The 23,799-nt window shown below is 35.8% G+C and overlaps 2 protein-coding genes across 2 annotated transcripts in view; both read left to right on the top strand.

Moving 5' to 3' along the window:
• LOC149925259 (uncharacterized) overlaps positions 1 to 7,049 on the top strand; it is a 31,499-nt gene extending 24,450 nt beyond the window's left edge. Inside the window, exons 9-10 of the mRNA XM_090160888.1 lie at positions 2,971 to 3,058; positions 5,563 to 7,049. Of these exons, the coding sequence (XP_090017014.1) occupies positions 2,971 to 3,058; positions 5,563 to 6,293 (819 nt within the window). The 3' untranslated portion in view covers positions 6,294 to 7,049. The remainder of the gene's footprint in view (positions 1 to 2,970; positions 3,059 to 5,562) is intronic.
• A 12,873-nt stretch (positions 7,050 to 19,922) lies between these two features.
• Obsc (Obscurin) overlaps positions 19,923 to 23,799 on the top strand; it is a 50,806-nt gene continuing 46,929 nt past the window's right edge. The window contains exon 1 of the mRNA XM_090161718.1: positions 19,923 to 22,954. Coding sequence (XP_090017844.1) covers positions 20,492 to 22,954 — 2,463 coding nt within the window. The 5' untranslated portion in view covers positions 19,923 to 20,491. The remainder of the gene's footprint in view (positions 22,955 to 23,799) is intronic.

The raw sequence follows: 23,799 nt of genomic DNA, 5'->3' as shown, positions 1-23,799 counted from the left end.
GCCTATTTAATTAGTGTTTACCTCTGGGAAATTAATCATACTTAAAGTTAAAGTAATTGAAAATTTTCCGCTATAAATCTATAATATTGTTGCCTAGCATTGGTAAAATTAAAAAATTAAAAAATGTCTAATTTTGGCCAAAGGAAGGGTCATGGAAAAATCTTTCAAATTAGTCAGATAATAAGCGAGTTTCAACAACCGCGCCGCCATCTATCGGATATAAAAATAATTATTAGGATAGTACTTGTCATAACAAAGGGAAGCCCAAGATGACGTCACGCTGAGGTATGGCATCATAGTACCATCCTCGTTTGCTTTTTCGTCTAACTACGCATAGGTCAGATTATTTCAGATATTATTGAAACTCGTTTATTTCCATCTGAAAATATTGTGGCAATCCTGTAGATCGAAAGTAATTTAAATTGATGTAATTAAGATAAAAATAATAATTTATTTATTATTATTTTATTATTAAACAATTAATATACTCGGTTTTATTATTAAACAATTAATATACTCGGTTTTATTATTAAACAATTAATATACTCGGTTTTATTATTAAACAATTAATATACTCGGTTTTATTATTAAACAATTAATATACTCGGTTTTATTATTAAACAATTAATATACTCGGTTTTATTATTAAACAATTAATATACTCGGTTTTATTATTAAACAATTAATATACTCGGTTTTATTATTAAACAATTAATATACTCGGTTTTATTATTAAACAATTAATATACTCGGTTTTATTATTAAACAATTAATATACTCGGTTTTATTATTAAACAATAAATATACTCGGTTTTATTATTAAACAATTAATATACTCGGTTTTATTATTAAACAATTAATATACTCGGTTTTATTATTAAACAATTAAAATACTCGGTTTTATTATTAAACAATTAATATACTCGGTTTTATTATTAAACAATTAATATACTCGGTTTTATTATCAAACAATTAATATACTCGGTTTTATTATTAAACAATTAATATACTCGGTTTTATTATTAAACAATTAATATACTCGGTTTTATTATTAAACAATTAATATACTCGGTTTTATTATTAAACAATTTATATACTCGGTTTTATTATTAAACAATAAATATACTCGGTTTTATTATTAAACAATTAATATACTCGGTTTTATTATTAAACAATTAATATACTCGGTTTTATTATTAAACAATTAAAATACTCGGTTTTATTATTAAACAATTAATATACTCGGTTTTATTATTAAACAATAAATATACTCGGTTTTATTATTAAACAATTAATATACTCGGTTTTATTATTAAACAATTAATATACTCGGTTTTATTATTAAACAATTAATATACTCGGTTTTATTATTAAACAATTAATATACTCGGTTTTATTATTAAACAATTAATATACTCGGTTTTATTATTAAACAATTAATATACTCGGTTTTATTATTAAACAATTAATATACTCGATTTTATTATTAAACAATTAAGAAGTCTATTGTATTAAGTCGAGTACGTTTATAGAAAATCTAATCTTATTTCATACTGAGTTTAATTATGTAACAGTATTATCCGTAGCCCCTGGTAGTCCAACCACCCGTATTACAACGAAGCTACGCGTGAAGAATACTTCTACAGGCGTTTGATCTAATTTTCGCCTATTATAATTGAATAGCGAATAATTTCCGCAACTGAATGAAAACCTCATTGAGTCAATAATTGTAGTGTTGTTAATTTTCTGGAAAAATAAAATGCGGAAAAATTTCCGGATAATATTCCTTAAAATTTTTCCCAAATTGGAAAAATAAAAAATTTAAACATAAATTACTTTTTAAGGGTTTAACTTTTTATCGATATAAAAGGCCTAAAATAGTAAACATACTACAAAACATTAATAATGTTACATTGTTAATCAGCTTAAAGCTAGTCTAGAGGTTTAGTTTTACTTTTAGATTCGGAAAAATTAGGCGAAAATGCCGCTTTATTGAAATTTGCAAACAATATTAGACTAATCATGGAATGAAAACTTTTTTTTTCGGAAATATACGGAAACTTTTACGGAAAAAAGGCCTCGGTCATTTTCCGTAAAATTTGCCGACTTATAACACTAAATAATTGTTATAAATAGGTAGTTTATTCAACCTGACTCATTATCACCGCAGTAAAATTTCCCTTACTTACGTAACTCAACATTTCTAATTAACTTATTCGCGCGTTCGTGAGAATGAAGATTGAATTTTTTCTCCGCTGTAGAAGTCTAAAAAACAGCACCCAATGAAAAACTACGTTGGGCGTACAGTCAAGGGCGGAGAATTTTCGACGGCGACTGTACCCCACCGCGACTTTTAACGAAAAATTTGTAGAAGATGCTCTCTTTCATCTTAAGCCTCTCTACTGGCGCGCTCCTCCAGAGTGTTTAAAAATAGAAAATTAGGAAACATTCCTTCGCGTTACGAACCGGGTACATGTATCTCGGCAGAGAGGACTCTTCGGATGTACAAGAATATATATAATCTCCGGTACCGGTACCCTACGAAGGAACGGAAACCGTCAGAAAGAGTCGCGTAAACCGGCGGAACTATCGTGGAAGTAGTCCATCTCGCAGGCGCTGCACACTGGGAACCGAGCGTTCAATCCTTCGACAGAAGTATCGCTGGTCGCCGATTTCGATTTGGAATCGCCCTTAGGCCCCCTTTCACCCACTCGCGGAATCGTCTCAGGTCAGTACCGTTGTTGGGCTGCTCAAATATTAATTGACGCCACCTACGTGGCGTTGTTCGTCTCGTGTTAAACCACCCACCGCTATATTTGTACGTTTTAAACGAGATTAATTGCGCCTTAATTAAAGAACGTGTTGACTGTGGCCTTGGATACTATTATTATTAGGGTTTTAACGAATGGATTGATATAGTCGGTGTGGATAAGGACGGGATTAATCATTTTGAGTTTCCGCTTTGTCTAGACCCCGATCTCGGGCTCTGAGGAGGCTAGTGCCAAGATGTCATCCTATTCGAAATCTGTCCGTTCTTCAGTTTCATCTTCGTCCTACGGTGAGTTTATTTTTACTTTGATTCTTTATTTATTAAGCTTAAATTGACAGTTTAATCGTATTTATTGATGAGAGTTCTGTTAATCGAGGATGACAGTTGGCCCAATTCGTTACCAAATTTACCTCCCACACGCCTTTAACCGAACTGTCAATTGACTTATGTCTTAATTGATTTTTGATTTGGTATGTTTGATAATGTGCCAATTGGGAAACCAATTTTAATTTGCAACTATTTATATAAAGCTTTTACGTAACTTAAATTTAATTTCGATCTTTTTAAAAACAAAAATGTCAAAATCTAAAAGAATTAAGTAGTCTAAAAATAGACGAATTTAGACGTAAATTTTGGCTTCGTGTCAGTCGGGAAATGTCAATTATTTTTCAAGGTCTACACCGCGTGACGTATGGTTTAGATGATTTCGATCTGACGAACCTTTCGAGAGGAAATTGTAAAGGTAGAAAAGAAATAGTCTAACAACGGATATCGCTAAGCCTAATTTTAGACTTCTTTATTCCTTTTTTTTTAACTAAGACACTACTTAGCTAGAGAGACAGAGGATAGAGATAGATAAGGGGGTCTTATGGGAATGGAATCTATGGAGGTTGATTTGGGTTTTAAATATCCATTGGCGCCACGGGTTTGGCCCTTCTGAAAATCGGAGCTTGGCATTTAGCCTTGGTTAGCGACGATAGCACTCGGTTATCAGAGAGAGAAATAGAACGGCGTATAATTTTACTCCATACGTGTCTGCTTGTTTGCGCTCATTTTTTCGCTAGCAGCTTCGCGTTCGCCGACGGAATTTGCCAAAGCCACAAAACACATTGCCAGCGATTCCAGGCTCACTTTGGGCTAGGGCCAAAATAAAAAAGTCGCGGTTACCCTCCCCATCTTGTTTAGCTACCCCGGAGCCATCTGGCGTTCCACTTTCGATAATTTAAATTAATTTTAAATTTTATATACATCCATTTAAAATATAGGGATGTTTATATGTAGTTAAAATATTTAATGAGGTACTTGAGATTGTGTTTTAATTTGTTCGCCATATATGGTTGAAATAATTGGGGGGAAAACTTTGCTAATGATGATAATGACAAAATAACACACTCCACGAGGTCTTTCAAGTTTTGTTTAATATCTGTTTGTCAAATTAATTTATTTAACCCAGGTGCGTAGGAACCAGGGGGGGGGGGGCAATGTCCATACTTAGAATTTTGCTGGGAGGGGTAACTAATGTTATTGCCCCATTCAACTTTTTAATCACTTGAAATCTTCTAAAGGCTCAAATTCTGATTTTAAAAGCATATAAAGCTTATCGAACCTCAACTGTGTTTAAATTACAGTCTTTTCCCACTAATTTACATAGTAGTAAAAAAAAGTACAGATGCATTCGGAGAAGCTACACTCCATTAAAAATTAAAAACCATTCTCCAGACCCCTTTTCGTTTCTCTTTGCCCCCTCCAACTTCTAGAACGTTCCTACGCCCCTGATTTAACCACCGTAGACAGGTTAGGTATGGAGGGTTACTGGGCTGTAATTATTTAAGTAATCAGGTGTTCAAATCCCATGTAATTACTTAACCAAAATCACCGAATAATTGTGTTGAAATAAGTGAAAAAATCATTAATCAGGTGTACAACATTTTATTGATTAGTTTGATGTTAGATTCCCAAAACACACACTTCTATTGTACCAATTATTTAATAAACGCGTCAAGCGTAACAAATAGAAGTTGAATATACTCCGAGTCAGTGTTGTTACGAGCGATTTCCGGATCGTACTTCCTCCAATCACAAAACGTATTTTCAAGCATTTTTTGGGGTAAAAAGTACTTTTCGATTTTCCGCTTAGTACGTCATCTATGAAACAAATTTTCTTCGTTTTTTAAACGTCAAAAGTTTGAATACGTCATTGTAACTGCAATCAACAATTACAATGCCCTTGAAAACAGTCTGAATGTCGCTTTCAATAGAGGGCCATTATGGCCATACAAGAATAATTCAAAATTATACCACATATTATTTATTAAACTTTCAACGAATTCCAAAAATATCAAAACTTATATTCGTATCATAAATTTTCCAAACGTACTAATTACGATTAAATAAATCCATAACGTATTTTCGTACTAAAAATTTGAAAACGTATTAATCACGTTGGCAAGCCAAAATATACCTTTCCTCGGAAGATTTTCTAATTTTCAGTGAAGCGTAACATGTATCCGTGGTGCTGTAGTACAACACCCAATGACAAAAAGAGAGCTCTTTTGGAAAAAAAGTTTTTCCCTTGTTCCAAGAAACTGCGAACGCAGTGATTATACTTGGCCCCGAAAATGCGTACGCGTTCGCAGCCCAGACAGACAAACCCACAGACAGACTAGATGATTGTAAAACCCCTCCTACGGGATATAGTCCCCTCGGAGAGGTAAAAAGTACAAATGTACCACTTAAAAATAGATCTAATCGAGTACAATTTTTCGTTTTTGGTCTTTCCTTTGACTCGTCAGTTGGCGAAGAATCATCCAGCCGAACATCGACCCGTTCAACCTTGTTGGACTCGAGCGATCTGACTTCTTCGGCTCTGTCCTCGGTCCGTCGCAGCACGGCCATCACGTCCTCCTTCGACGCCGACGACGACCTGTCCTTCCGGCGCTCCTCTCGCACTTCCGCTTTGGACGACGACCCGTTCGCCGGCGTCGGAGGCACGCGGCGCTCTTTGAGATCTCGTCTGGACGACGACGCGGACAGCGGCATCGCCTCCATCCGCCGGACATCCCGCTTGAGTTCCCGCGACGAAGAAGCGGACTCGGCCCTCAGCTCCGCCCGCCGCTTGACCGCGCGCATGTCCTCCAAGGACGAGGACGAGTCCTCTTTGCCACCCTCCGCTTACCGCATGAGCTCTCGCACCAGCTCCCAGGACCAGGAGGACGGCATGAACGTCAAGAGGTCCACCAAGATGTCCTCTTCTCGCGAAGAGGACGACCGCTACTCTCTGTCCAAGACCAAGTTCAGCTCCTCCATGGACGCCGAAGACGACAACACCTCTTTGTCCATGCGCACTAAGAAGTCGTCGCTGTCTTACAAGGAGGAGGACACCTCGGGCTCGAGCTTGGTCAAGAAGTCCACCAGCGCCTTGTCCTACTCAGAGTCCTTCTCTTCCGAAACTAAGGTAAGCGAATCCGACTTGGAGTCTGTTTTCAGCAGCGAACACGTTAAAGATATTCTGGATAAATTTTAAACGCGCATTTTATGAGCATTTTGAAAAAAAAAAGACATTTGATATACTGGAGTGAAGAACTCAGCCCATATTTTTCCCACAACCATTTTTTATTATTCTTATGATTCTTATTATTCTTATTGTCTATTTATGGATAAAATCGGTCTTATAAATTTAACCCATCAAAAATGTACGTAGCAATTTTTTTGTATATTTAAAAAATATATATTGTAGATGTTAATCAAATATGACCTCCGGTACCACTGGAAATTTTGACTTTTAACGACGTTTAATTCTTAGCCTAAAAGAATTTAATTACTTAGAAATTCCTTAATCACGAAATAGCAGATCTCGAGAAGTTTTAGCTCATTTTTTGACATTTAGGAATTTAAGCCCTAAATAAATCGCGATTATTAAAATTATAATTCTAAAATACTAGCTGAGATCTGCACTCCTACGTTACCAAATGAATCTTTTGTGATAATTAATTAATTAATTAACTAATGAACTAATGAATACGTCGCATCTTTGGTACCGGTGCTCAAATTTGCCTTTAATTAGGGGTATAAAAAATTATTAATTGTAGATTTTCGGTAAAAACTAAATCACATATTTTCTTAATTTCTTACAAAATGAGCTTGTTCATAACCGCCTAAATGTCCAAATTAGGAATGTTTTTTTACGCATTTTTTATATTACGATATTTAATTATAATAGAATCTTAATAATGGCTTCTAGAGCCGTCCCTAATCATGATGTCATTTCATAATTATGTATGGAATTTGAAATAAAAACAATATCGTTTGTACGTTTGCAGAAATTTCTGGCTGTCTAATTTCCAATTCGTAGTTTCTTATTTTGCTTACAAATAAAAAATATTAACTTTTTGTGGCATTAACCTTTAAGGAATGGGCAGACGGCTATTTTCAGTTTTTTTTTAAAAGAACTTTAACTTTGAACTCACAAAGCATCTTTGAGCATCTGTACCAAAAATTAATGTTAAGCATACTAATTTTTTTTTAAAACGTGTTGGTAAATATGCAATATTTGAGTTTTATTTTGATGACGGTGATCAGGTGGTGTTTAATGCAGGGCTCACATCACGTCCCTAGAATACCTTAAAGTCCCAATTTTTATTGAAGGGCCTTAAATGACCCTAAAAATGAGGATTTAGTACCTAAATTACCATATTTTCAACAAAACCGGGTAAAATTGATTTACTCTTCTGTTCAAGGTAAGGCTACGTAATGGTTAAATAATTAAGTTTTATGATAATTAAAGTTGAATTCAAGTTTTTGGTTATTTCGAAGTAGTGCTTGCAACCTATTCTCAGAACTGAGTTAATAAATGCGATAAATCAGATATCAGATTACCCGCAAATTACGTTCATATATTATTAGTTCATTTGGTAAGGGTCAAAATTAAAACTGAAAATAATCTGAATTCACTACAAGCACATTTCCGACTCCTCACAGTTATCGATGTTATAGGTTTAATTAATTAATTTTAATTAATGTTTAATTCAATTTGCTTTCCACAAGATAATTTACATATATATTACACTTATAAATCAGATAACTGTTCCGCTAGCTGAATCTGGTGAGATTTATTATAGCTGATCAGTTCAGTTCGGATACTTGGGATAATGAATCAGATACAATATAAAAGATTAATCTGATCTCATCAACTGATTATATTCGATTACCTGAGAATTACAACCTGGATAACGTAGTCGTTGAAAGCACTGTTTCGGGGTTCGTACAGAACCTGGATATCCTGGAAAACCTGGATAAATCAGGGAGGAAAAATGTCAGGGATTTAAAAAATTTCGAAGAAAGTCATGGATTTTAGTTAGTCAACCAAACCACACATTAACAAAGAATGTTTGACCTAAAATATTAAAAAAATGTCCAAAAATAAAACCAAAAAGGTGAGGAATATTGTCAAAAATTGGTCAGGGATAACCTGGAAAAGTCAGGGATTTTAGATCAGAAATTTTCGTACGAACCCTGTGTTTGGAAGTATAAAATTAGAAATTTAAACAAAATCTTTTAAATTTACAACGAGTTGCTAAATTCTGATTAATCGTAATTTACTTAATCCAACTCGCATTAAAAAAATAATGATAAATACATTTTAATGTTTAAGTCGATGTTGACAAGATAACAACCTGGATTATTCTTTGAGAAAAAAACAACAAAAAATTATTTCTTCTTAAGTAGCAAACCGCTCCACTGAACCCTAGAAATGCATAGACTAACGCGTGTTTTCAAGGTTGACGGTTAAATAGCTTCCTTTACCTGAATATATAGTTATGATATACCGGGAAGAATGAAAAAATACAAAAGAATTTCTAGTAACGGTTGCAGATTTGTTTATTTTTTATTTCGGTGAGTGTTTGAATTCAGTTATTTAAATAAACGTAAGAACTTGTAAGTATAAGGAAATAAACATTAGAAGCGGAGCCCTTATAGGTTGGATTTTAATGCTTTTATTTATACCAGATGGCGACACTTTAAGCTTTCTGGCGGGAAAGGAATAAATACTTTTAAATTTATTACAAACTTATAACACTTTTCGTACAGGGAGTATAACCCTCCTTGTTTGGCGCTAGTCTAGAACGATAGTAGAAACACCCAATTCTTCTGAAGAGGTTTATCACTTGAAACCTGTTTCATATTTAGTGTTTATTTTTTTAAATGCACCCAAATTAACATATAAACATCAATATCCGGTCTATAAATTAAATATTTTCATTATAGTTTGGATACTTATTCAAATATAATTTCTTAATAATGAGATACGTGGTTTTAGATTCACGAAAGGCGTTCTAGTAGATATGAGAAAATAAAGCACTAACAAAGCGGGAATACTTTTAATGGGATAATTCCTCAAAAACCCCTGTATTTCACACTACGTATAACACGTGGTTCGAAAAATTAGGGGAGGGAATTTTGTATTGCCCCAAATTCCTGAAAAGGTCATACTCCTTTTTACGTATAAACTTTAAAGGGGAACGGCCAAGATTTTCCAAATATGGCCTTATTTCCGTATCAAAAGATTAACAAGACGTTCAATATACTAACACGTACGTTTTTTTTGTATTGAAAAAATAGCTTTTGGCCCAAAAAGTTGAAACGAAAAATAACACCAGGTGTTTGGGTTTGAATTTTCGCCGCCATCTTAGGGGCTGCTGCCAGCACCCCTAACCCCGTATGAGCGATTTGCGAACTATCCTAACTTTTAAAATCGCGCCATTTAGGCTTAAGTCTCTTATAACTGGAAGGGGCCGCGTCTTCAGCAGCGCGCGCTTTTACGTTTTTTCTGTCTCACTGACTTCTCACCAGGTGTCACGGCGGAAGCGCGCTTTTCGATTTCCCGAAATTTCTTTATTTTATTAAAAATTAACCACTCAATATTTTTTATGCGGTTTAAGCCATAAATTTTACTTTTTAATGGGCTATAAACAATCGTTTAAACTGATTAAACATTCGACGGAAATTTAAATACAATTTTTCGCGGTTCATATATAATTTAAAATTGCTACGTTTGGCGCCATCTGGTAAGATTTCGCGTATTTAAAAATCGTCTTCTAACGTCGTTACCCCGTGTCATATTACTCTATGGTCGCCGTTTTAGACGCGTTTATTATCTTGGCAAAAAAAGCATGGCCGGGTGATTGAAAACAACTGAACCAAATCAAATTTGTTTGAAAGGTCGATTCCAGTGTCCTCTAGCGTGCTTACGTGATTGAACGTGGGAGAAATAGAGGTCGCTCAAAGCCTAAGAAAGCCTATCATTTTAAAACACTAACGTCACATCGCTCTTGATTCTAGTTGACGTTTTTCACATCGCGTCATTCTAACGTATTTTTTGTTTCGTCTGCCAAGAATAAATGTTAGTTTTTCTCGAGCGGCGACATAGCGCCGCCCTTGTGACTAACTTCAAAACTTCAACAGCGACATTTTGTTAGCGATTAGGTCCAGTTTATTTTTAGGGATGATATATTTATAAGGTATTGATATCGCAGAGTTTCACCATACATTATATAATTGCGGTTTGCAGGAAGAATTAGTCATTAATACATAGTCGTTGTTAGACCCCAACGCCGCCGACGCCGATCTTTTTTGCGCCGCCGCTGCCAATGTTTTTTCGGTGCGCCGCCGACGGTTTATAATATTTTTAACAGGGCTACCAGATTTTCCGTTTGCAGCTTTAACAAAAATGTAGTTATTTTTCTATCGCGTCTTTAACTTCTAGAAAAAGGATTGCTTGAACGTCCTACTATTAAAATTAATTTTCATATAAACGCCGCTCCACGCCGCCGTGGCGTTAAATTTTGGTTCAACGCCGTCGCCGACAAAAAAGTAAAAATGTCGCGGCATCGGGGTCTAGTCGTTGTAACAGAAGCGTCTTCTTTTCCGCACAGTGGCGACATCTCTCGTTGCGTATTGTAGTCGTAGCGTTATGGCTCGGGTTCAATTCCCGACTGCGTTCTAATTATTTTTTACTTAAGAAAGAAAAACATCTAACTAAAGAAAAATTAAAATTTGTAATGTACAGAAACGTTTTTAAAAACTTTAATAGAATGAAATTGTTGAATTTGGAACCTTGTACTTGACGCGAGGTCCGTCGCGCAAGACTACAATGCGTAAAAAGAACAGTAATCGTCCGCCCCACTTACCTAGTTCCACAACGGAACTAGTGTTGTTACTAGGTGGATACTTTTCGCTGGTTCTGGAACAAAAGGTTTACAACCTTTTACGCTGAATTAAACTATACGCTTGTTCTGGTGGAGATAATTACTCTACTTCATGAACTATTCGTCAAGGTATTTTGCTTACACTTTTTAGCGTGTAAACTGATAAGATCGTCTGGTTATCTAGAATTTTTTTTAGCCCGACTCGAACTATTAACCACCACAGTAAAATGACGTGATATAGTTACTCTTTTTACCATAAGAACATAACAACAATTAGTATGCCAATTAGTAAAAATTATCATTTAACTGATTTTAAGAGCTATTGCGCAATCTAGTTCTAATTCTAAGCACAGAGCACCCTGGTGTTTAAATATGGCCAAGGTGAAATATACTACCACTCAGTTCGAATACAAGTCCAAGTCGAAGCTTGGCAAGATGTCGGTTAGTCCGCAAATTAGTTAAAAACTTGTTGAGGTTAACGCAGGGATCCCAGAGTACCTATAATTCATATATTTTTAAATTTTTCCTATTTTTTAAAAAAAATGCCCCTATAAATTCCGATAATTTAAAAAATTGTCCCTATAAATTCCTATAATTTAAAAAAATTGTCCCTATAAATTCCTATAATTTAAAAAAATTTTCGCTATAAATTCCTATAATTTAAAAAAATTGTCGCTATAAATTCCTATAATTTTAAAAAATTGGCCCTTTAATTTCCTATAATTTAAAAAATTGTCCCTATATATTCCTATAATATTAAAAAATTGTCCCTATATATTCCTATAATATTAAAAAATTGTCCCTATATATTCCTATAATTTTAAAAATTGTCCCTATAAATTCCTATAAATTGCCCCTATAAATTCCTATAAATTGTCCCTATAAATTCCTATAAATTGTCCCTATAAATTCCTATAAATTGTCCCTATAGATTCCTATAAATTGTCCCTATAAATTCCTATAATTTTAAAAATTGTCCCTATAAATTCCTATAATTTTAAAAATTGTCCCTATAAATTCCTATAATTTTAAAAATTGTCCCTATAAATTCCTATAATTTTAAAAATTGTCATTAGATAGCTGCTGAAACGCTTATGATAAATGTACTAAACATTGTAACTTAAAGGAAATCCTTAAAAATCACTTAGTAATATTAGGACTGGGGTTAAAACTTATTTACCTGATGTTGTAAGCTGCGCTACGGCATTCTTATTGATTTTTCAAAAAAATACAAAACACTAAATTTATTTAACAATTTTAATTTTGAAACACGTTATTAAGAAAATATTGAAGTTTTAAAATATATGACTTTTGTTTCCAGGGGGTTTTACGGGGAAGATATTCCTATATAATCCTATTTTTTCAAGAGATTTTTACCTATAAATTCCTTTATTTTCTTTGTTGAGTTCCTATAATTCCTATAATTAAAAAATAATAATAACTAGGAGCCTTGTTAATGGTAATAGTAAGTGTAGAATGGTCTATTAAAAGCATTAAAAGTCGATAGTTTACTTGGGCCTAAGGTGGTACCTTGGGTATTAGTATAGCTGAATACGAAGATTCATACTTATTGTTATTATGTGACTTACGTTCTTACCCTACTCCGAAATCCCAGAACACGCGTTTCGTAGTGGAACGTCTGCCACCGTTTCTGTCGATAGAGGGCGTCTGGTTGTCGTCTATTGTTGTAACTTACGTGGGTGCGCGTAGACTTAGGCACCTTTTAAGGTATCCTTTGATAATTGGGCTCGGTGCTTTTTTCCAAATCTATTTATATCAGAGTCCTTCTGAGATAAGCGCGTAGATTAAAAACAGAGAAAAGCAGTTTTGGTAAACCTCTCCGAAGGAATACTATTTTATTTTTAATCTTTCAACTCTGTTTTCTACGTAATGCGAGCGTAAAACCCTCGCTCTATAACGTTGGCAAAAGAACAAGGATCATTTTAATAACGTGGGCTGTATCCTCTTCACCATGTTTGTTGTTTATGTTAGCTTCTCTAATTATCTTGATGGGCTACTATCCCAGACTCTAGACTTTTATCCCAAGCGCGCTACCAGAAGTATATCACATCTCCAACATCCCCAATGAGAAGTTTATAAGTAGTGTTGTATGTCGGAAACATTTCCGTATTTTTCCGAAACAAATAAAAAAAAATTTTCATTCCATGATTAGTCTAATATTGTTTGCAAATTTAAATAAAGCGGAATTTTCGCCTCATTTTTTCGAATCTAAAAGTAAAACTAAAGCTCTAGACTAGCTTTAAACTGAAAAACAATGTAACGCTATTAATGTTTTGTGGTATGTTTACTGATATTAGACATTATTTTATATTGATACGATATATTGAAACATTAAAAACCCTTAAATAAGTAATTTTTTTCAATTTGCGGAAAATTTTCTGGAAATGTTACCTCATTTTATTTTTTTAATTACTTAAAATAATGGGGTTATCTCTGCAAGTGGACCATTTTTAATTAAAAAAACATAAAAAATATTTAAAATATGTGGCGCCACATACCTTAAAGGGAGGTGAAGCTTCCCTTATTGCTCAGTCGTGGCGCTACAGTCTAGAACGTAGTAGAAAATCTTACTGCGCCACCAGTGAGAATTAACGGAAGCTTGGTCTTAATGGTAGGGTTATACTCCCTTTAATGCCAATACAAAGATTTATCGCGTATCACTACGCTAGTAAAACTAAAATAATATTTAATAAAATAAAAGTTTCAATAAGATGCTTTTCCTTATCGCTACCTGAGAGCCAAAGTCAAGCAAGTCGAGACACGTGACTTTTGAAACAAATTCGAAATAATTCTTCGAGGGTTTTTAAATTAAATTGACTTAATATTTAATTTTCCTATTGCTTTAACCTTATTTTCTTAGTATATTGTAATTATTAAATTATTATTGAAATTATCATAGATATACAACTAAAAGGTCGCTGTTCTTAAAATGGGGGTGTTTTGACTTGCTTGACTTTTGCTCTTAGGTAGCGTAATATTATAATGGAACACTTACTTTATTTTTATTAACTTCTATTGACACGATGAGCTTATTTTAAACCGTTATTACAGAGTGCCAAATACGAAGAAAGGTTAACATTCAAGTTCGAAACTGATGTTGACTATAATATAGCCAAAATTATTCGCGCTAAGATAATAATTTCCCAAGATTTTAGGTCTGAAATAAATCTTAGCTGTTGACGAATTTATTGGCACACTTTTTCGAGAGCGGCAAACCTTTTAAAGCTTTTTTAGTTGGGAGCTAATCCTAAGCTTACTTTGATAAAAACAGTAGGTGGCCTTATCTGGATTGCCGACCGTAACACCCAACCCTAATTTCGCGTTCCACGAATATACCGTTTGAAAGTAAGTTTCTAGGCCTTTGCTCGCGGGTTTTCATGACGCGCTTTATAATCTTCTGGGTGACATATTTCTCGTTGCGGGTGGAGGTGCAGGCTTAGAAATGATTTACGATGTGTACTAAAAGACCCGAAATAGCTCGTTGGGTTTGTTTTTAGTTTTTTAGTGGTTTTTTTCTGGGTCGGCAGGGTGTCGAAGCCGGTTTCGCTGCCAGACATAATCGTAAAATTGAGGGAAAGAGTTTAAATCTGTCAATATTCAGAAATATTTTTTTTATTTTTTGGAATGCTATGGTTCATTTACTTCTGGTATTAGAAATACTTGTATAAACAGTGTTGCCACGGTACTTGGTAAACCAGGGAATTTGAATATGGATCTAAAAATCAGGGAAATGTCTGGGAATTTTAAAAAATTGTCTAAAAATCAGGCAATTTTAAAAATTAGTCTAAAAATCAGGGAAATATCAGGGCATTTTAAAAATTAGTCTCAAAATCAGGGAAATGTCAGGGAATTTTAAACCTTGGTCTAAAAATCAGGGAAATGTCTGGGAATTTAAAACCTTGGTCTAAAAATCAGGGAAATGTCTGGAAATTTTAAAGGTTGGTCTAAAAATCAGGGAAATGTCTGGGAATTTTAAAGGTTGGTCTAAAAACCAGGGAAATGTCTGGGAATTTTAAAGGTTGGTCTAAAAACCAGGGAAATGTCTGGGAATTTTAAAGGTTGGTCTAAAAATCAGATAAATGTCTGGGAATTTTAAAAGTTGGTCTTAAAAGCAGGGAATAGTCAGGGAATTTTAAAGGTTGGTCTAAAAATCAGGGAAATGTCAGGGAATTTAAAAAGTTAGTAATAAAATCAGGGAATTTTTAAACATTGTCTAAAAATTAGGCAATTTTAAAAATTAGTCTAAAAATCCCGGAAATGGCTGGGAATTAAAAGGTTAGTCTAAAAATTAGGGAAATGACAGTAAATTTTAAAAGTTAATCTAAAAATCAGAGATATGTTAGGGAATTTTAAAAATTAGTCAAAAAAATCAGGAAAATGTCAGTAAATTTAAATTCGGTTGCAAACTGGAAACATTTTTTAAAATATATATGAAAAAATACAAAGTTGTGCCGCAAAATAAATCAGGGGAAATCTCCGGAAATGGTCATGGTCATGGAAAACCTGGAAAGTCAGGGAATTGGAATCTGTAAAAAATGTGGCTACCCTGATTAAATATAGTCTTATGAGGAAAGTAAAATAATCAGCTAGGCTAATATCCAAGACACTACCTTAGGCCCAAGTCATCGAGCGGCGTTTAATGCCTTTAAATCTGGTAGCCTCAGGTTACAATGCGTAGGAGGGTGATGGCAAGCCCTTCATGCCACGCGACTAGTTTTTATGGGAAGGGGAAATCGAAGTAACTAAACCTCTTTTCTCGCTCATGGCGCTAGTCTAGAACGATAGTAGAAACATCCAATTCTTCTGTTAGGGGAAGCGTGCGCGACCTGAAGAGGTTTTCTCGCTTGAAACCTTTATTGTTCCACATTTAGTGTTTATTTTTTAAATGCACCCTTAATTAACATATAAACAACAATATCCGAGCTATAAATTAATTATTTTCATTATAGTTTGGATATTTATTCATTCAATAACGTGGCTTTAAATTCACGAAAGGCGTTCTAGTAGATTTGAGAAAAATTAAAGCACTACCAAACTATCTACTTTTAAAGGAATAATTCCTACAAAAATCACTGTATTTCATACTACGTATAACTCGTGGTTGACGCGGATAGAAAAATGAGGGGGAGGGAGTTATGTATTGCCCCAAATTCCTGAGAAGGTTATACTCCCTTTAACCAGTGGGGAGAGAACTTGCAAACTCATCTCCCTATCGCGTTAATGTAATTTGCTTGATTCATATTTACCTTCATAGGCTCATGTATATTAGACAGGCTTAAGCAAGTACACATTTCAATTCTAAATGGATACTTCCTTGGAAAAAATATATAATATAAACTTCTGATAATAATAAAAATAAAAATCCAAAAATTATTAATGAAAATCGTATTTTTACCCTTGAAAAGTAATGATCAGTTTAGCACCATTAATATTTGTAAAAGTATGGATAATGAGGCGAATCTACCGTGGCTAATCGTGCATTAAATATTAATATTTCAGGATACGCGCGATTCGGTTCCGGCCAATGAAACAAACGCGCCACGCTACGGTAGAAAAGAGAAATACCCCTGTAATTATTTTCTTGCCAATGCAGCAGAAAATCGGTGCAACTCCTCCTACCCAAATACGCCTCAAATATATCTTTATTTAGAATTCTACTGCTATGATTTCCGATAATAATTATAAGCTACTCGAAAGATTCGCGAGCAAACCTTTCCTTCACGCGAACTTTTAGCGGTTAAAGTCACAGTCAATGATATTTGGATACGGATGAATTAATCTGCGATTCATCTTGTAACGACTCTGTTGTTTTAACATAGTGGTTTTCAACCTGTATTTTCCGCGAAGCCATTCGCTATCGGAATTCAAACCCCTGAAATTTTAGGAATTAAATATTATCCCGGAGATTGGAAAACCAATTTTTGAAAGCCAAATCGCCCCAGATTTCAAATATCTGATTTTTTTTTATTATAATGAAATAAATTATTATTTATAATAATTGTATTTATAACTAAAACTGAAATTTTTTCATTTTATTAATCCAAACAAATATGAAGTAGAATAGACTAGATGAGCTAGATTATTGGTAATAGTCAGTGTAGAGAGCTGTTCGCTCGCGTGGCATGAAGGGCTTGCCACCACCCCTCCTATGCATTATAACCGGGCCACCAGTTTAATAATAATAATAATAATAATAATAATCAGCTAAGCTAATACCCATGGCACCACCTTAGGCCTAAGTCATTGAGCGACTTTTAAAGCCTTTAATTCAGGGGGCATGGTTACAATGCGTAGGAGGGTGGTGGCAAGCCCTGCAAGCCACGCGAACAAAAAAGAAAAGACGACTAGAAACTGATGACTTGGGCCTAAGGTGGTGCCTTGGGTATTAGCCTAACTGATAAAAAATTTGTTATTTTGGTTTTTAAACTTTTTATATATATTTTTTATGTGTACTTCAATATTCACTAATTCTGAAATATCTTTTTTCAAAAAGATGTTTTAATTATTTCGGGAATTCGAAGCAGCTTTTACTATTTATAGCCCGAAAAAAAATTATAATTCACTTTCCTCAATGGTTTGAAAAATCAATATTTAGGGCCTCTAATTAATTTTTAACTTATTTGGAATTACGTACTTTGTATTTAAATGCATATATTTTTTAATTTAATAATAAGCTTCTTAATTTGTCTAAGATCAAAGTGTAGTATTTGCGTCAACAAAATAGATAATTTCCTATTTAAATGCGTATATTTTTTAATTTAAAAATAACCTTCTTAATTTGCCAAAGATCAAAGTGTAGTATTCGTGTCAACAAAATAGATAATTTCCTATTTAAATGCGTATATTTTTTAATTTAATAATAAGCTTCTTAATTTGTCTAAGATCAAAGTGTAGTATTTGCATCAACAAAATAGATAATTTCCTATTTAAATGCGTATATTTTTTAATTTAATAATAAGCTTCTTAATTTTCCAAAGATCAAAGTGTAGTAATCGTGTCAACAAAATAGATAATTTCCTATTTAAATGCTTATATTTTTTAATTTAAAAATAACCTTCTTAATTTGCCAAAGATCAAAGTGTAGTATTCGTGTCAACAAACTGGATAATTTCCTACTTAAGTGCATATTTTGTAATTTAACAATAAGCTTCTGAATTTGCCTACGATCAAAGTGTAGTATCGTTTTGCATCAGCTGTTAAAAATATCTCACCACATATCCTACATACTAGCCCTCCTTGTTTGGTAGGGTGCGCCATAGCTTCTCCCTTTCTCGCTCATGGCGCTAGTCTAGTAGAGGAAGCGTGCCTGCCCTGAAGAGGTTTTCTCACTTGAAACCTTTATTGTTTCATATTTAGTGTTTATTTTTTAAATGCACACTTAATTAACATATAAACAACAATATCCGATCTATACATTAATTATTTTCATTATAGTTTGGATATTTATTAAAATATAATTTCTTAATAATGAGGTACGTGGTCTTAGATTCACGAAAGGCGTTCTGGTAGATATGACAAATGAGAGCACTACAAAGCGGGGATACTTTAAGTGGGATAATTCCTCAAAAACCCCTGTATTTCACACTACGTCAGCGTTGCCAACCGTACTATAATTATAGTACATTTCGATAATTATACCTTTCGAATTTTTCCGTACTACAATTTCAATCACGTACTATATAGTACGCTTTTTGCGATAATTGTATTATAGTTTTACTATATTTCCTATATTTGTGCGATAATTTAAGAAATATTAGAAAGTTCCTTTTTGTGTACATAAGAACGGCGTTTCCAGTTTCTTAAGTAGGCTAAGAATTGAAATATTATACTCGGAGTGTTTGGTTTGTTCTCGAAAATACGGCTGACTTGACTAATCAAGCGTGTTGTAGCCTAACGAAAACGAAATATGTTAGTAACGGCCAACTATGATAAAGTGCTACCATGGTATAGCGAGTAATCAAAGCTGGCCGTACTTGTGTACTATAATTTTCTAGAAAATTCGATAATTTTTGGGCTTCGATACTATAATTTCAGTTTTGGGACCTGGCAACGCTGCACTACGTATAACACGCGGATAGAAAACTGAGGGGGATGTAATTATGTATTGCCCCAAATTCATGAAAACGATATACTCCCTTTAATGGTAGATTGAACTAAATATTTTTATTTTGTTTCGCCTTGTCCTATAAATAATAGAGAAAATAAATAGTAAACCCACCGTATCGACCTTCTTGGCATTTTGTTTTATGATAAATTATGCAAATTATCGGCACCACCAAAATATTAGCGTCGCCCTTGAAGCGTGATTTGTTTGTTATGGTTTCGAAGTGATGCCGTGAGAGTGGTATAAGCCAGAATAGCCCGTCTAGAATAATTTTTGTGGGTCGACTTTAGACGAGGTTAAAAATATATCCGTTCCAATTGCATCGCTATAAAGACAGACGAGACGCTTACGTACGTTATCTGGTAGCCGGGTCTAGTCCTAATTTAATTCTATCCCTACTTCTACCGAAGTATCGGGTAAAAGCGACCTCGCCTACGTAGGAATGAGAGACAACAGTAGGAATGTTTCTGATAGATTGGTCTATATTTAACTCGGCAGTCTCTCGGGCCTTGTCGAAAAACGTTACTCGGTTTGAACGCTGTCGCGTTTTAGAATTAGTTTCGCTACCAGTCCGTCGCTATCCCCGCTAAAAACCCCGTCCTTTAGATTTTGGGCCTAGCAATTCTCGCTAAATTCGCTACCGAGTGTTCGAGATGACCGTATAAAAATTGAAAAGAGTCGCGGTAGATTTAGTCAGCGGTTTCGCGCCTTAATCCAGATTTAAGCCGCTTACTTCCGCTTAATCCGTAATTGTCTGGAAGCGAAAAGGAGGAACCGAATCGTTGAATCGGCAAAAGGTTTTCCTCTTCTCGCGAACTCTCTTCAATCGGGAATATTTCGCGTAGTCTGCTGTTTAGTCGACCATTAACCTTAGTAGTTTCTTCTCTTTGGAACGGGAAAGACTAGCGAGAAGGGCTTATAGAGAAAACGACCCCGAGAATGAAAGAAAAAATTGCGTTTTTTGGGGGGTAAACGAAATCATTAGAGTGGAAATTTCGAGCTAGATCGCCGCGAAAACTTGGCATCGGGATGCTGAGTGCTTCATCCGCCCTTTCTCCGCCACTCGAAAGAGTCGGTTACTCTTCAGACTTCAAAAAGCGTTGATACGGCCAGGTACTTGTAAAATTCGCGCTCAGTGTGGGATAAATCTTCGTCGCCGGTCGCGATCCACCGCTACGACCGCCAACGGGAGACTAACCCAAAAATGCGATGATGTTTGGATTTCCCGAAGGTGGAAGCGCTCGAAACTGAGAAAACCTTTTTGCCAATCGCCGATTGAGAATTATAAACAAGAACTTTGCGCTCTCTCAAACCTTTGATCGGGAGATTTCGCGGTAGGAGATTTTGTTTGTTTTAAATCAGTATTTAAGAACTTTCGAAGTTTGTTAAGAAATGGCGAGTAAAACGTCATCAAATTCTCGACGCGACGTGCCGTGTCGCGTCATGTCCAAGAGCGTCGACAACGAAGAACACAGTTTCGTGCCCCGGACTGAAAACTATCCCAAATTCGACGGCGTATCCGGTTGCCGCATCACGACCAAGAACAAATTCAGCGGAGAGTACCGCTACATTTACCCGATGTTGGATCCTGACGGTAAAATCCGCGCCGTGACTGAACGAGACTTTCACTGCAGAATCTGCTACAAATACCGCGGCTACCTTAACTACCAATACGTCTACCCCGTCCTGGTTGAGGATGGGGAGGCCGATTTAACCAAGGACAATCTGGAGCTACTAGACGGTTGGGACGAACGAACCAAGGACGCCTTCGTGCCGGAAGAAGTCGATCGAATGATACCCTTGGGTATCGACCGGGTTTGGAAGTCGCCCAACACTGGCGACATCTACATCGTCAGCGTCCGAGGTGATATCTTCCTGGCGCGGCTCAAGACCATTCAGGGTAAGGCCAACGAGGACATTCCCAAGCCGAAGATCCGTACTTTATTAGAGGTCAATGGACTGGCCGACGTCGTGTACACCAAGAAGACCGAACGAGCCATGGACAGGTGGAAGCGGCAGATGGAGAAGATGGCCGCCGAGAACCATTGCCAAAATAGAATCGTCTATTTCGGGAATAATTTGGATCCCAGCGAATGGAAGGACGAAAGTATCCTGGACTTTTTCGCCCAAAACTATCCCGAAGAAGAGCAAGGAGACACCCAAGTCGAGGATGAGGCGACCTCCGAAAATGGTCGCTTCTCTCCCGGCAAGAGTGTGGATGGGTCCTTGGAAGACGAGGACTCGGGTTACGGGGAGAGGCGCAAAGCCTCGTACGTGTCGTCGCGTCTTTCCTGCGACTCTTTCAATTCGGACGAGTTTAGAAACACGGAAGGGAGTCCCGTCCCCACCCAGCGGATAACTACCGGGGAGGACCAAGAGGAAAGAGATCTAGAAACGCTGGAAGTCGCGACGAACAAAGAACCGCATTCGCGAGAAGTTGCCTCTGTCAGTGATGAGGATACTAAAATGCCGGATGACGGAGAAGGAACGTCCCACGTGTCAAGTCCTAATTTGACGCCGGCGCCTTTGCCAGATCCAGAAGGGCCACTATCTTCTCTTTTACCGAACGCCGATTGCTATAATGAGGTGCCTATGATACCCGGCGAAAATAAAGACCATATTGAGATTCGAACGCGGGACTCTGATGATTTGACTGAGAAAACCGATGTTATTGTTCCTGACATTGAAATTGAAAGGAAGGACACTTTGGAAGGTGATAAAAGTAGCCATTGTCTAGACGTCGAATCCAATCAAACCGACGCGATAAACGAAGATGTTAATCGTATTGACTGTGATGTCATTAGTAATACATCAGACGTTCCAACGGAACTCGTGGAAGATACAACCCTAATAAATAACGATGATAGGCGCCATTGTCCCGAAGAACGTCTAGATGTCGAATCTAATCAAACCGACGCGATAAACGAAGATGTTAATCGCATTGACTGTGATGTCATTAGTAATACATCAGACGTTCCAACGGAACTCGTGGAAGATACAACCCTAATAAGTATCGATGATAGGCACCATTGTCACGAAGAACGTCTTCATTCTAAACAAGTGAACTTGACTGTTGTCAATAGTAATCCGTCTCTCCAAATTGACCTCGACGACACGGTAGAAGAACCACCTTCTCATCCAGTTACGGAATGTGACCCTGATGACAATCGTGACGTTGACCTTGAAGTAGAGGCTCCAGTAATGGATCAAGCGGCGGAACGCGAAACGGAAATAGAAACTAGAGCAACCAATTGCATCAGCGAAGGCCGCGAGAATCTAGAAGCCACGCGGGAAGATCAAATTGAAATCAATCCCAAATTGGATTCCGAGAAAAAAACTTTGTTCGAAGAAAATAACAACGAGATCCCAGCATCAGTAGCGCCGCAAAATGACAAAGCCATCGCCATCAACTCCCTAGAAACGGAGGAAGAAAATAGCTACCAAGATTGCCCCGTAGATCGCGAAAATGAGTACAATCTGAACGGGCAAATCTTCGCGGAACGTGAGACGCAAAAACAAGTAGATCCAACAACCGATACGCGGGAAAATGGCCAGAACCACATTGTCGCGGGTAAAATGATTAGATCCACGACTGACGCAAACAGCGAAGACGGCAACTCTTCTTTGGAAGACGCGTTTTTTGATTCCGAAAACTATTTTCATTTTCCGGAACATGACGGTAAAATCGGAGAAATCTCCGAAACACTTTTCGATTTAGATAGTTTAGAGGTCGCTAGGCCTAACGATAGTCCCTTCCCTCCCCGAACATCCTCCCCCACGTTGGCTTTCTTGTGTTCGCGAATCGTTAGGGATAACGACGCCACGAAAGGATACGAAGATGCAACGGTGATTGAGGTGAGAAGGCCCCTGTGATCATATACGACTCTAAGTGACCCCCCCACTTCCTTTTATTAATTTAAAGATGTTATTTTCCTAAGTATATATAGACCCCTCCCTTTTATAGATTGACAATTTTCTTACTTATTTATATACAGGACGAAATCCTACATTATCGATTTAAATGTATGCTTTTGTTAGTGATTATTAAATTTCACTCGAAATTGATTTTTTTTACGTTTGTTTTTATTACTTCAATATTTCTAAACCTGAATATAACAATTAGGGCTGGACATAAGACAATAGTCACGGCATTTGACCACGGCATTTGACTACTAAAATAAATGCTTTGACTACTAAAATAAATGCTTTGACTACTAAAATAAATGCTTTGACTACTAAAATAAATACTTTGACTACTAAAATTAATCGGAAATCTAGTCAATTTGACTAATGAAAAATTTCCCTAAATATTCTTAAATAATGGCGAATATGGCGTATCATAAATTCATCAATCCCATTTTATTTAAAAAACAATTGTGATCGGTCAAAGTCATGTAACTCTAGTGATATAATTCTGACCGGTAAAGCCAAATGTTGGCGGTCCTTATGGTTTGTATACCCCCATTTTTACCCCCACTAGTCAGTGACTACTAAAATAAATTAAGATAGGAGGCTCACTAGTCAGGCTGACTACTAAAACAAATATGCTTATGTCCAACCCTGATAACAATGTTACTTTTTCTAAAGTAAAATAAGTTTATTTTTTCCCATAATTCGCGCTATTTTGTCATGGCAGAAGTAAATAACATGTATCATACGGGAAAAGTATCCCGCAAATGTTATTCGCTTTAAACAAATTT

The sequence above is a fragment of the Leiobunum rupestre genome, chromosome 10 (genome assembly GCF_980474605.1).
Source record: "Leiobunum rupestre chromosome 10, qqLeiRupe1.1.hap1, whole genome shotgun sequence".
NCBI classification, from domain to species: domain Eukaryota; kingdom Metazoa; phylum Arthropoda; class Arachnida; order Opiliones; family Sclerosomatidae; genus Leiobunum; species Leiobunum rupestre.
Note: the sequence above shows the minus strand (reverse complement) of the source record. Positions and strands in the feature narration are given on the sequence as shown.